The 13,043-nt window shown below is 42.1% G+C and overlaps 2 protein-coding genes across 19 annotated transcripts in view; one reads left to right on the forward strand and one right to left on the reverse strand.

Moving 5' to 3' along the window:
* LOC133060801 (nuclear body protein SP140-like protein) overlaps nt 1-5,411 on the reverse strand; it is a 90,263-nt gene extending 84,852 nt beyond the window's left edge. For all 8 annotated transcript variants that reach the window (XM_061148553.1, XM_061148551.1, XM_061148548.1 and 5 more), the window contains exons 1-2: nt 5,275-5,411; nt 3,514-3,625 (exon numbers count right to left, since the gene is read on the reverse strand). The gene's annotated coding sequence lies outside the window, so the exon portion shown is untranslated. The remainder of the gene's footprint in view (nt 1-3,513; nt 3,626-5,274) is intronic.
* SP110 (SP110 nuclear body protein) overlaps nt 5,377-13,043 on the forward strand; it is a 58,184-nt gene continuing 50,517 nt past the window's right edge. For all 11 annotated transcript variants that reach the window (XR_009693851.1, XR_009693852.1, XM_061148557.1 and 8 more), the window contains exons 1-3: nt 5,377-5,508; nt 8,901-9,048; nt 11,201-11,369. Coding sequence is in view for 9 of the 11 variants with exons in the window: in XM_061148557.1 (XP_061004540.1) it covers nt 8,911-9,048; nt 11,201-11,369 (307 nt within the window). In the remaining 2 variants the exon portion in view is untranslated. The remainder of the gene's footprint in view (nt 5,509-8,900; nt 9,049-11,200; nt 11,370-13,043) is intronic.

Below are 13,043 nucleotides of genomic sequence, written 5' to 3' on the forward strand. Positions count from 1 at the left end.
TAAGTCTCCTGCCTCTGGATTTCAGTTTTATTCTTCCAGTAGTCTCAAGACTTCTCCAACTATACAGCACTGATAATAAAACTTCTAGGTTAATGGTGAAAAGATTCTCCCCTGTGAGGGACACCCAGAGAGGTTCACAGAGTTACATGAAAAAGAGGAGAGGGAGGAGGGAGATAGAGATGAGCAGGAGGAGAAAAGGGGGGACTCAAGAGGAGAGAGGCAGATCTACGCAGTTGTCTGTTCCCAGATTGTTCTCCGTAGCCCAGACACCCACCAAGATTCACAGAATTGGATTGGGAAGAGAAGGGGAAAGGAGGAAATAGAGGTGTTCTGAGGTAGAAAACGGAGATTCAGAAGTGGGAGAGAGTAATCAACACACTCCTGAATAAAAATGGGAACTGAATATTGGATTCTTAAATGTCCAAAATTGATATCAAATACTGAAAAACAAAGATTAAAAATCTAGAGTAGAGGTTAAACTCTTAAAAATACAATATTAAAAACAAAAACACAAAAAATTTTAGAAATATATATGAAGTTCGGTTTAAAAATATGGCTTCTCCTTTTTTTTTTTTTTTGCAAGGTTATAGTGAAATGAAAATGAAAATTAAGGAGTAATAGAGGAGTAATAGAGGACTTTAAAAGAAAATAAGAGGAAAAAATAAAACAGGAAAAAAAAATTTTTTTCCTAATTAAAAAAGTAGTAAAAATATATGAAAATGGAAATGAAAGTTAAGGAGTAATGGGGGAGTAATAGGGAATTTTAAAAGAAAATAAAAGAGAAAAAATAAAAAAAGAAAAGAAAAAAAAATTTTTTTAATTAAAAAAAAAAGTAAAAATATATCTAGGAATTTCTCTGGAGCTGTTGCGGTCAGTGTGGGTTCGGTTCAGTTTCAGATAGCTCCTCCTTCCAGCTTACACTTCTCGTGTAAGGCCCCTTCCAGTGTAGTCGGTGTTATCTACAGGGATTTTAATCTGTTGCACCAGTCCCTTCTGAAGCGATTCCCTTTGTTTATTTGGCTTCTGTTTGCCGGTCTCTTCAGTGTCTAATTTCTGCCCTGACACAGGCGGGCAGAGGTGGTCTCTTGTTTAGGTTCGCTGGTTCAGTCGTGCTCCTTTTGAAGACATGGGCTGCTTTTCTGGGCACCTGATGTCTTCTGCTAGAGGTCAGAAGTTGTTTTGTGAAGTTTGCTCAGTGTTCAAATGTTCTTTCGATGAATTTGTAGGGGAGAAAGTGGTCTCCCCGTCCTATTCATCTCCGCCATCTTGGCTCCTCCCTTCAACTAGTCTCTGAAATCTCAAAGTGACAGGCCTTTCTTTGGGTGGGAGAAGGATTTAGAACTAAGACTCCCTACATCTTAAAGGACAAAGTGATGGCGCTAGCAACAAGTGTGTTACATTTATGTTTGTACATCATTTTTTCATTTATACCCAGCTCTCATTTTGTAAAGGATTTGAAGCAACTTTGGAAAAGTTTGGTGTAGCTAGTGGTAAAGAACCCACCTGCCAATGCAGGAGACATAAGAGAAGCTGGTTCCATCCCTGGGTCTGGAAGATCCCCTAGAGGAAGGCATGGCAACCCACTCCAGTATTCTTGTCTGGAGAATCTCACAGAGGAGCCCAACAGGGTCTCAGAGAGTCAGACAGGACTGACGCGACTTAACAGGCACTCAGGAAAAGCAAACTACATTAGCGTAAAGTTGAAAGATAAAGGAACAGGGGCAAAGCACAGGTAAATAAATAAAACCAGAGGAATAGAAATCTAGGCAGGACAATGGGTCAAAGATAGAGGTGAATGAGAGTCAAGGTGTCTATAGAATCCAGGGTCTTGGTGAGAATCATGGGCCAAAGTAGGTGAGAACTGGGAAACTCCTAGTAGCGTTTCCGAAGTATGTTTCACCGAATCCCAGTGCTTCTGACTCACTATAGGAATGCTCAAAAATCTGCATAAACATGTTTTCCAAGTATAGGAGGCAGAAGATTTCTACCTCTCTACCCTCATCTGTTCTCTTTCCCCCAAAGAAGTGAACACGAATCTGGCTGGGCCAGATTCCAGGTGCCAGGACGTGATGAGCCCAGTAGATGAGCAGATCCCAATAGATGAGCAGAGCCCAGCAGAGCCCAGTAGATGAGCAGAGTCCATGTGCCTACCACGTGCTGACATACCTGGGGCTGCCCACTTCTCTCTCTCCCTCACTTTGTGGGCAAAGAGGCTAGTAAGCTCTGCCTCTGGTGGGCATAGCTGTCCTTGGTTTTTGAACTCCATTGGGCACAGTGGCCCCAACAAAGTCGGACACAGACTAGACCAGCTGGCATAAATATGCCACCTCTTTGGCTTATAAGCACAAGGTCTTTGGAGTTCCTCAGCTGATGGTAGTAAGACTAGGGCTTAGGGGGTTTTTCTGCCAAATTTACAAGAAAACTTTACTTGGCAATATTCTGCATTAGTCAGATAATGATAGGAAATTTAGCTTCTGTTTTCCCACTGTCTATTTTCATCTCTGTTCACTAGAGAATCAGTGTCTCTAGGATAAGATCAGGGATGTCTGGTGCAAGCCCACCAATGACCATCAGATGGTCCCTGGCTCATAATGGAGGGGTAGCGTTGTCTCCTTTTTCTTCCATATGACCTGGGGGATGAGGAGATTCTGACCTGCCTCCTTGCTCTATTCTCCCACCCAGACTTAGGTCAAGTAGGTGACAATCTCTGGAGCAGGTTAACACTTTCTTTCTACCTGAAAAAATGTCTCTCCACTTTGTTAAGTGTGCTAAGATCTGACATTTGGAATAGACGTGTGAATTGCAGAGTCCTGATCACAATCCAATGTTATTAGTTAATTTGCTATTAACTTACCAATGTCTACTCATCTTTGAACACTATTGGTTTTATTTATTATTTATTTATGTCTAATTAGGTCAGATAACCCATCTCAGATTGATGACATTTCTGTGAAGATCTGTTGCCCACAATTCACTCTCTGCTACCAGCTTTTTGGGCTTCCCAGGTCTCAGTGGTAAAGAATCTGACTGTCAAGCAGGAGACATGGGTTTGATCCCTGGGTCAGGAGGATCCCCTGGAGTAAGAAATGGCAACCCACTCCAGTATTCTTGCCTGGGAAACCCATGGACAGAGGAGCCTGGTGGACTACAGTCTATGGGTTCAAAAAAGAGTCAGACATGACTCGGCAACTCAAAAACAACAACCAACTTTTTAACCAGTTGGGATGTGGGGGTACAAATAATCAAAACTGACTCAGACTAACTCAGGCAGAAAATCAATTTCTTAGAAGTATATTGGGTAGCTCAAAGAGTTTATAAGAAGGCTGGAGGACTGGAACAAGAAAATAGGCAGTCTAGGCAGTGAGATCCCAGGCCCAGGTCATGTATGTGGCCACTGATTTGACAAATAGATTCTTTCCATACTGATTTAAAAGGGGGATCAGAAACTTTTTATTCTCACAGGACAGATAAGATCATTCATTCACAGTTTTTCTTAGAGTAACAGAAACTCACCTGTCCTTTGTCATAACACAGTCCAAAGATATCTGGATCACCTGGGCCTCTCAAAGAACATCACATATGTTGATTATGTTGGTGATCAGACAGGATGAGGTGGGCCACACACCTAAAGAGGAAAAAAATTACTAGCCCTTCAACAACAAGGATGAATCTCAAAAGCATTGTGATGAGCAAAAGAAGCCGGACATCCAAAAGTGCATACTGGGTGTTTCCATTTATATAAAACTTTAATACAAGCAGAACAAATCTGTAGTCATAGAAAAAGTAGAACAGTGATTGCCTGATGCTGGAGTTGGAGAGGAGGCTATCTGCAAAGGGCACAGGGAACTTTCTGGGGTGATAGAATTGGTCTGTATCTTAATTGTGGTTGTAATTATATTTGTAAACACTCACCATATGCACACCTACAACAGATGCATTTTATGCTTCAATAAAATTGAGCTCTTGCCCGTGTAGGTTAATCTTGGTTTCAAGGATTCTTAGACCTTAGAACTGTGTTTCCCTTTTTTTTTTTTCCTGAGGGATAGGACACTGTATGTGTCCTGGTAGGGGAACCCATGGACTGAATACATTTGAGCATCAGTGATTTCAGTTCAGTTCAATTCAGTAGCTCAGTTGTGTCAGACTCTTTGCAACCCCATGGACTGCAGCATGCCAGGCCTCCCTGTCCATCACCAACTCCCAGAGTTTTCTCAAACTCATGTCGATTGAGTCAGTGATGCCATCCAACCGTCTTGTTCTCTGTCGTCCCCTTCTCCTCCCACCTTCAATCTTTCCCAGCATCAGGGTCTTTTCAAATGAGTCAGTTCTTCGCATCAGGTGACCAAAATATTGGAGTTTCAGCTTCAACATCAGTCCTTCCAATGAATATTCAGGACTGATTTCCTTTAGGATGGACTGGCTGGATCTCCTTGCAGTCTAAGGGACTCTCAAGAGTCTTCTCCAACGCCATAATTCAAAAGTATCAGTTCTTCGGTGCTCAGCTTTCTTTATGGTCCAACTCTCACCTCCATACATGACTACTGGAAAAACCATAGCCTTGACTAGACGGACCTTTGTTGGCAAAGTGATGTCTCTGCTTTTTAATATGCTGTCTAGGTTGGTCATAACTTTTCCCCCAAGGAGTAAGCAGTGATTTAAAGAAAGTTAAACAGATTTCCACATTAAAGGATTTCTCACAGACCCTGCACAACATCACATATTAGAAATCTTTAATGGACTGTACAGAGGGGGCATTCCCTGCCTCCCTGGAGGGGTCTCCTAGCCCCGACTCTGCCCTAGATCCGGGTTCCACATGCTCCCAGCTCCCACCTGCCAGCCTATTCAAAGACACTTTTCTGCCTGGAGGTCTGCCTGCCACGGCATGATTTCAGTTTATGTTCAGGTTTCCTTCGGTTTCAATTTTCTTCGGTAGTAACTTTATCCTGACAAAGTACAGGCATTTCTGAGCCACCTCACCTCTGCTTTGTTTTTTTCCCTTAAATTTGATGATCTCTAGCAAATTTATTTAGTTGTGTAACCATCACCATCACAACTCAGTTTAGGTACATTTTCATTACTCCAAAAAGTACAGAAGGAAGAGGAGTCCAGGGGAAACATAGAGGTGGGTAGGAAAGCAAACAGATGGCAGATTCTCAGTTCCTGGGGGCCCTGGGGCTGACCCCTAGGCCTCCTCCCCTCTGTACCCACTTCTCAGGACGGTACCGATAAGCAGCAATCCCCCTCCACAGCCCCCACAGGCCCTGGGAATCTCACCAGTTTCCGGAGGTAGAGGGAGGCTGCAGACTCCGAGGCAGCTCTGTAGGATCAGCCCAAGTACTTTCACTTTCCTTTCCTGGAAGCCAGGCCGGCGTCATGTGTAGCAAAGCAGAGACTTCCTGTTTTGCCCACTGGTCTCTCTCTGCCCTTTTGCCAGTCTCCCAGGAGCTACCCCAGGCCAGCCTCTGGATCCGTAAGGGGGCACGAACAGGTAGCCATCTCAGCATCCAGGTGGGTTTTCGTCTAGGCTGCTTTATTCACTTTGGGTGATTGGCTTTTACCATTTATGTCCTGGCAGCAGCTGCAGCTGCTGCGTGAAACTAAACAATTTCAACTGTGACTCTCTTTCTTTGTAAAACAGTATTTTCCAAAGAGTCAGAGAGGGGACTGTGGGATTTAATAGGAGATGGTTAAAAAGAAGACAAATGACAAGGGGGAGCAAATGCAACTCAATTCTTTTTTCCCTAAATTCTAGTTTGTTTTTGTGGTTGGAACTTAAGTTTTGCTTTCTATCTTCATTGGCCATGAAGAGTGATCCTGCACTCTGCCCCCAGCTGGCAGCTCATTAATTATTCACTGTACAAGTGGCCAGAAGTAGCTGGGAATTAGTGGGAAAGGGAAACTCAGGAGAGGATATTTCATTTCTGCTCTAGTGTGTCCACTTTTCAATACTTTTTCTTGAAGCACATTCATGATTATTTTCTTGAAATAAATTCCCAGAAATGGAATTTAGGACTCGAGGGGGTATATATTTTAGGGTATTTGGTACTGGTTACTAAATTAATCTCCAGAATGTTGGGACCTGTTTGTATCTGGACTAGGAGTGTCTATGATTATTGCTATTATTTGTATCTTGACTAACTTGACAGGCAAATGTTACGAACTTGTCTTTGCTTACACTGCTCTGATTACTATCGAGTTACCATGTTTTTAATATATTTATTGTGCATTTGACTCGGTTGTCTGTGTATGTCTTTTGTTTTGTTTTTTCCCTTACTGGATGTTTGCCATTGCTCATTCGTTTTTAAGACCCTTTTACATAATGCACACCTGAATACTCATCTATGAGATGCCTGCTGTATCTTGCACTAGTGAGAAATGGGACTTTGGTCAAATGAGTTCTGCTTGGCCACCAAACACTTTCAGTTCAGTTCAGTTCAGTCGCTCAGTCGTGTCCAACTATTTGCGACCCCATGAATCGCAGCATGCCAGGCCTCCCGGTCCATCACCAACTCCCAGAGTTTACTCAAACTCATGCCCATCAAGTCGGTGATGCCATCCAGCCATCTCATCCTCTGTCATCCCCTTCTCCTCCTGCCCCCAACCCCTCCCAGTATCAGGGTCTTTTCCAATGAGTCAACTCTTCGCATGAGGTAGCCAAAGTTTTGGAGTTTCAGCTTCAGCATCAGTCCTTCCAACGAACACCCAGGACTGATCTCCTTCAGGATGGACTGGTTGGATCTCCTTGCAGTCCAAGGGACTCTCAGTCTTCTCCAACACCACAGTTCAAAAGCATCAATTTTTCGGCCCTCAGCTTTCTTCACAGTCCAACTCTCACATCCATACATGACCACTGGAAAAACCATAGCCTTGACTAGACAGACCTTTGTTGGCAAAGTAACGTCTCTGCTTCTTAATATGCTATCTAGGATGGTCATAACTTTCCTTCCAAGGAGTAAGCGTCTTTTAATTTCATGGCTGCAGTCACCATCTGCAGTGATTTTGGAGCCCCCTAAAAAATAAAGTCTGACACTGTTTCCACTGTCTCCCCATCTATTTCCCATGAGGTGATGGGACCAGATGCCATGATCTTAGTTTTCTGAATGGTGAGCTTTAAGCCAACTTTTTCACTCTCCTCTTTCACTTTCATCAAGAGGCTTTTTAGTTCCTCTTCACTTTCTGCCATAAGGGTGGTGTCATCTGCATATCTGAGGTTATTGATATTTCTCCCGGCAATCTTAATTCCAGCTTGTGCTTCTTCCAGCCCAGAATTTCTCATGATGCACTCTGCATATAAGTTAAACAAGCAGGGTGACAATATACAGCCTTGACATACTCCTTTTCCTATTTGGAAGCAGTCTGTTGTTCCATGTCCAGTTCTAACTATTGCTTCCTGACCTGCATACAGGTTTCTCAAGAGGCAGGTCAGGTGGTCTGGTATTCCCATCTCCTTCAGAATTTCCCCCAGTTTATTGTGATCCACACAGTCGAAGGCTTTGGCGTAGTCAATAAAGCAGAAATAGATGTTTTTCTGGAACTCTCTTGCTTTTTAGATGATCCAGTGGATATTGGCAATTTGATTTCTGATTCCTCTGCCTTTTCTAAAAACAGCTTGAACATCTGGAAGTTCACCGTTCATGTATTGCTGAAGCCTGGCTTGGAGAATTTTGAGCATTACTTTACTAGCATGTGAGATGAGTGCAATTGTGCAGTAGTTTGAGCATTCTTTGGGATTGCCTTTCTTAGGGATTGGAATGAAAATGGACCTTTTCCAAATACTTTAGGCTAGTTATTTAACCTCCCTGTGCCTCAAGTGTGTCCTTGGCAATCACAACAGATGAAGAGTGAGGAATATGATGGATGTTCTGTTCTGAATGCTGTGGTATAATTAGTCATTCAGGGCCCCTTCCCCATCTCAGCAAGTGGTCATTCTGGTGCTTTCTGGCTCTGTGCTGATCTTTGCAATATCCTTCCCCTATGCAGATGGTGAACAGTTAGTTCCTTTCCCATTGGTTCTCTATCTTTTAGGATTTCTTCATGATTATCCCAATAGCATCTTCTCTTGTTTTCTGGTACTGTTGTGATGATTGTTTTTTGCAACATATATTTTTTTTCTGTTAAACTTAACATATTTGGGAATGAGGAGAAAAAGACAGGGGTGCTCAATCTGCCACTGGGATTAAATACCTAGAAAATCATTGTGCATGCATACTCAATCATGTCCAACTCTGCGACCCCATGGACTACAACCCACCAGGCTCCTCTGTCCATGGAATTTTCCAGGCAAGAATACTGGAGTGGGTTGCCATTTCCTACTCCAGGGGATCTTCCCAACCCGAGGGATTGAACTTGAGTCTCCTGTGTCTCCTTAATTACAGTTCAATTTTCTCTTCGATACAAAGTTGGAAAAAAAGATCTGCATTCATTTTGTTTTTTTAAAAATCTCTAGGTGATTGAATTTTTTGTTACTGCTTCCCTTTTCTCAACAATTTTTCAAGAATATCAAAGGTGCATTTTCTTCCTATTGTAACTTATTGATATTTCTGCACGACCTATAAATGGTCAACTATTATGATGTCCCACGGGCATGGGAAAAGCCATGTCTGTTCTGAGATGTGAAATGGACACAGGAAGCACTTGGTACATAGTGGCCCTGTTTATTACCAGCTGCCCCTTCGGGATTCCTGCATCACATTGTGGGTCACTTTGCCCTCTGTGTTGCTGAGCATAGTCACTGCTTCCTATGCCCATGAGTCTTTTCATCAGAGGTGGCTTTGTGGACCACTAAGGGATGCCTTGGGGAACCAGAATGCTTGTCTCCAGATGTCTGTGCAGCACAGAGAATGGCTCCCCTAACTCTGCAAAATCTTTGCTTCTCCTTTCTTCTTGTGCCTTTTCCGTAGGAGAGCCACCATGACCAGGGCCTTAGAAGAGGCTCTTCTTCAGCACTTCATACATCAGAAGCTGGAGATCGCTTATGCCATCAACAAGCCATTTCCCTTTTTTGAAGGCCTCCGAGACAACTTCTTCATCACTGAGAGACTGTACAGGGTGAGTCACTTGGTGCTTTGCCATGGCAACCCACCCCCACCAAGAATGCCCAACTGTTGAGGTCTCAAACCACAACACTCCAGAGCTTCTAGAATTTGGAAGTTCCAGGCTAAAATGGTCATTACCAAGGAAAGAAGGTGTCCAAGGTAGGTGACTTCAAACCAAATGGCTTAAAACAAAGAAATATGTTCTCTCACAGTTCTGAGGTCCAGAAGTCCAAAATCAAGGTGTTGGCAGAGTTGGCTCCTTTTCAAGGCTCAGGGACAATCCATTCCCTGAATTCCTCTGTCTTCTACTACTTCCAGCAACCCATGGTGAACCTGGTTTATAGAAACTTCACTTCACACGTTCTTTCCATCTCTACACTGCCTTCTCAACTGTACCTTCTCCCTTTTTCTTCTCTTACAAGGACATTTTGTCACTGTGATTTAGGGCCTACCGTAATCCAGGATGGTCTCATTTTAAGATTCTTAACTTAATTTTACCTGTAAGACCCTTTTTCCAAACACAGCCTCATTCACAGATTTCAAGCAGACATATTTTTGGATAGAAGGAGGCACCATTCAATCCATAAGAGTTTGTCACTCAAAGCCCATCCTGATGTGAAGCAAGGCAGACAGTGGGAGATATGATTATGTGGACAAAGTGAGATTCTTTTCCTATAATTTAGGTTACTTAAAGCATTTATTGAGCCCTAAGAATCTGAGCCCCAGAAAAGTGCTAGCAGTGGTAGGACAATCTTCCCCCAGTCTTGGCCCAGTTGGATCCAACCCCTTTTCAGATCATGGTCAGGGTGTCACTGATAGCTTACAGTGAACGATGTCAGATTTGTGATCTCCAAAGAAGATTTAGCTTCAGAATCAGGATCCCTCAAGAGCTTTTGTGTAGCAGAGTTTTATTAAAGTGAAAAGGGACAAAGAAAGCTTCTGACACAGACATCAGAAGGGGGACAAAGAGTGCCCATCCACTACTCTTATCAAGACCTTATATACTTTTACCAGACCCACTCCTACAAGATATATCTTAATTTAACAAGATTAAAACAGTAGAAAGGTCTTACCAGACCCACTCCCACAACATACAGTCTTAAGATAACAAGATAAGTCAGAAGGTTCCTTTTTAAGAAGAAGAAACATGTCCTCAATGCAAGATGCGTTGTTGTTATATAATCCTTAGTACAGATTTCAAGATGAGTTTTGTTGTGTAATCATTAGCTCTGAACTTAAAGAAAATAACATCTTATGTGACTAAGACAAAGCAATGTAGGAAAAAGCATTTGTCCTTTTCTCCTCTTTGAGATCCCCAGACCCCTTTCTCCTTCTCAAGGGCCCCGGACCCCTTCCTCCTTGAGGGCCCTGGACTCCTTATGAATCTACCTAAGAATTAACACTCCTCAGAGAGGCATCCTTAGCCTACTCATCTAATTAAGTCCCCCTTAGTATTCTTCCTCATAGCAAATTACACTTTCCTTCATAACACTGCTTTTGATAGGAACTGGGTATTTATTTGTGTTTATTATTTAACGCCTATTATTTCAACCCACTAGCGCCCTTCCTCCCACACGGTAGCACCATGTTGGTCTTATCTGTTGCTAGATACCCAAACCCAGTCATTGCTCACCAAACCAAGTCATTGCTCAACAAGTATTTTTCAGGAATTCTCTCCTGCCATGTTTCTCCTCTTGGTCAACCTCTCAGGAGGATTTCTCAGATTTCCCATTTAGGGCATTTCAAGTTCATGAGAGAAGGAAAGAGAGAGCAGAGCCACTTGTGACCAATTCATAGATCCACAGCTAAAGAGTCCTGGCCAGAGTCTTGGAGAATTAGACAGGAGCAGTCTTTATTTCCACTTTTCTTCCTTAACATTTCTCTCTTCTCTCAAATGTACCTAAAATAAGGTTCACAAGAGAAATTTATTTTCCAGGATGCTAAACTCCTGTGACTAACCACTCAAATATCAATATATATGAAGCTCCAAAAATAAACATGTGGAAATGTGGTTTCTCTATGTTAGAGGATTTGGCTACACAGTTTGCATTAAATTCCTTAAGAGCAAAAATCGCTTTCTTACAGCTTGGAAAACCACAAATGTGTGATAAATCTCCATTCCATTTTATACTCATGTATGATAATCCTTTATTCTGCTTTTTAAGGAATCTATGGAAGCCTGGAAAAATCTGGTCCCTTTATCCAGAGTCGTGTACAACATTCTTACCCAACAGGAGAAGACATTTAGTCTGTCATTTTTGAAGATACTGTTCAGCCAAATCAACCTGAAGGAATATCCCAACCTGATAACGACTCTCAATAGCTTCACAAGAGGTATAAGGCTCTTTTTAAAAATTTTTTATTTATTTATTTATTATTATTTGGCTGTGCTGAGTCTTCGTTGCCTTGAGCCGGCTTTTTCTGGTTGCAGTGAGCAGGGCCTAGACTTTGTTGCAGTGCTTGTGTTTCTCAATACAGTGGCTTCTCTTCTAGAGGATCACAGGTTCAGTAGTTGTGGCACATGGGCTTAGCTGCTCTGTGGCATGTGGGATCTTCCCGGATCAGGGATCAAACTCATGTTCCCTGCATTGACAGGTGGATTCTTGACCAAGTCCAAGGCTTCATGAATACCTTTGGGCTTTAGGAACATGATAGAAGTTGCTATGCTAAAAGTTCAAACTGGTTTTCTGCCTTGAGGAATATGCACTTTAACTCCCCACTTTCTCTTTGGGAAGAGATGGACCATTCTCTCTCAGGAGAGTGCCAGGAAAACAGCCCCTGGCTCTGGGTCTCTAAGGTGAATTTCTAGATGACACAACCATTTCTGTCTTACATGTTCTATGGGGTGGGAGGGTGGCGGGGAGGTGACTGTACAATTCAGCATACTGGGCAGTCTCCAGGGAAGGGAACACATAAAGTGACAGAAGAGACCTAGCCTGACAGAAGGAGAGCCAGAGAGGAAGAAAAATGGATATGGATGGGTAATAATAAGTATCTTTTTCTTTGTTGAGGTATAGTTGATTCACAATGTTATATGTTAGTCTTACATATACAGCAGAGTGATTCAGTTACATATTTATATTCCTTTTCAGATTTTTTTTCCAATATAGGTTTTACAAGATATTGAATATAGTTCGCTGTGCTATATAGTAGGTCCTTGTTGCTGGTTTTTTTTGTTTTTTTCTGAGTGCTTACTGTGTGACAGACATTATCCCAGGCACTTTGTATGGTTATCTTATGTCATCATTAAAACAATCCTTCGAAGTCATTCTTGTCCCTATGTGACATATAAGGAAATTAAGGCTCAGAATAACTTTTCCAAAGTTACTTGTCTGCTAAGTGTAGAGCCAGGAATCCTACTTGGACCTCCTAATACTAGGATCCAACATTTTGGTTACTATTTTTTTTAATTTAAGATTTATTTTTGATGTGGGCCATTTTCAAAGTCTTTATTGAATTTGTTACAATATTGCTTCTGCTTTATGTTTTGGTTTTTTTAGCCATGAGGCATGTGGGATGGATCTTAGCTCCCTGACCAGGTCTGGAACCCACACCCCCAGCATTAGAAAGTGAATGAAGTCTTAACCTCTGAACTGCCAGGGATGATCTTTAATCACTATTCTAAACAATCTGCTAGAGGGCAGATTATAAAGCTAAATGAGGTAAGAAAATTAGCTGAAGAAGAAGGGAGAATGAATTGTGGACACAGAGATAAAAAGAGAGAGTATGAGTAAGAAGCAGAGAATGAAGTTCCCTGAGAAAGAGAAGAACTGAATAAAAATTGCAATATTAAAAGAGCAATGACATTGCTGGGAAGAAAGAAGGAAGAGTAAGAGAAGCAGGCAGTTAAATCACTTAGTTTAGTTCAAGTATATGGTTCATTTATCTGAGAACCACAAGGAAAAGATCACACTGAATGGTATCATTCTTACTACTGGAGTCACCACTGTTGACAGCTCTTCATCTGCTCTTTGACACTTTACCATCAAGAGGCTCCTCCTCAAAGGG

This window comes from Dama dama, chromosome 8 (genome assembly GCF_033118175.1).
Source record: "Dama dama isolate Ldn47 chromosome 8, ASM3311817v1, whole genome shotgun sequence".
NCBI lineage: Eukaryota > Metazoa > Chordata > Mammalia > Artiodactyla > Cervidae > Dama > Dama dama.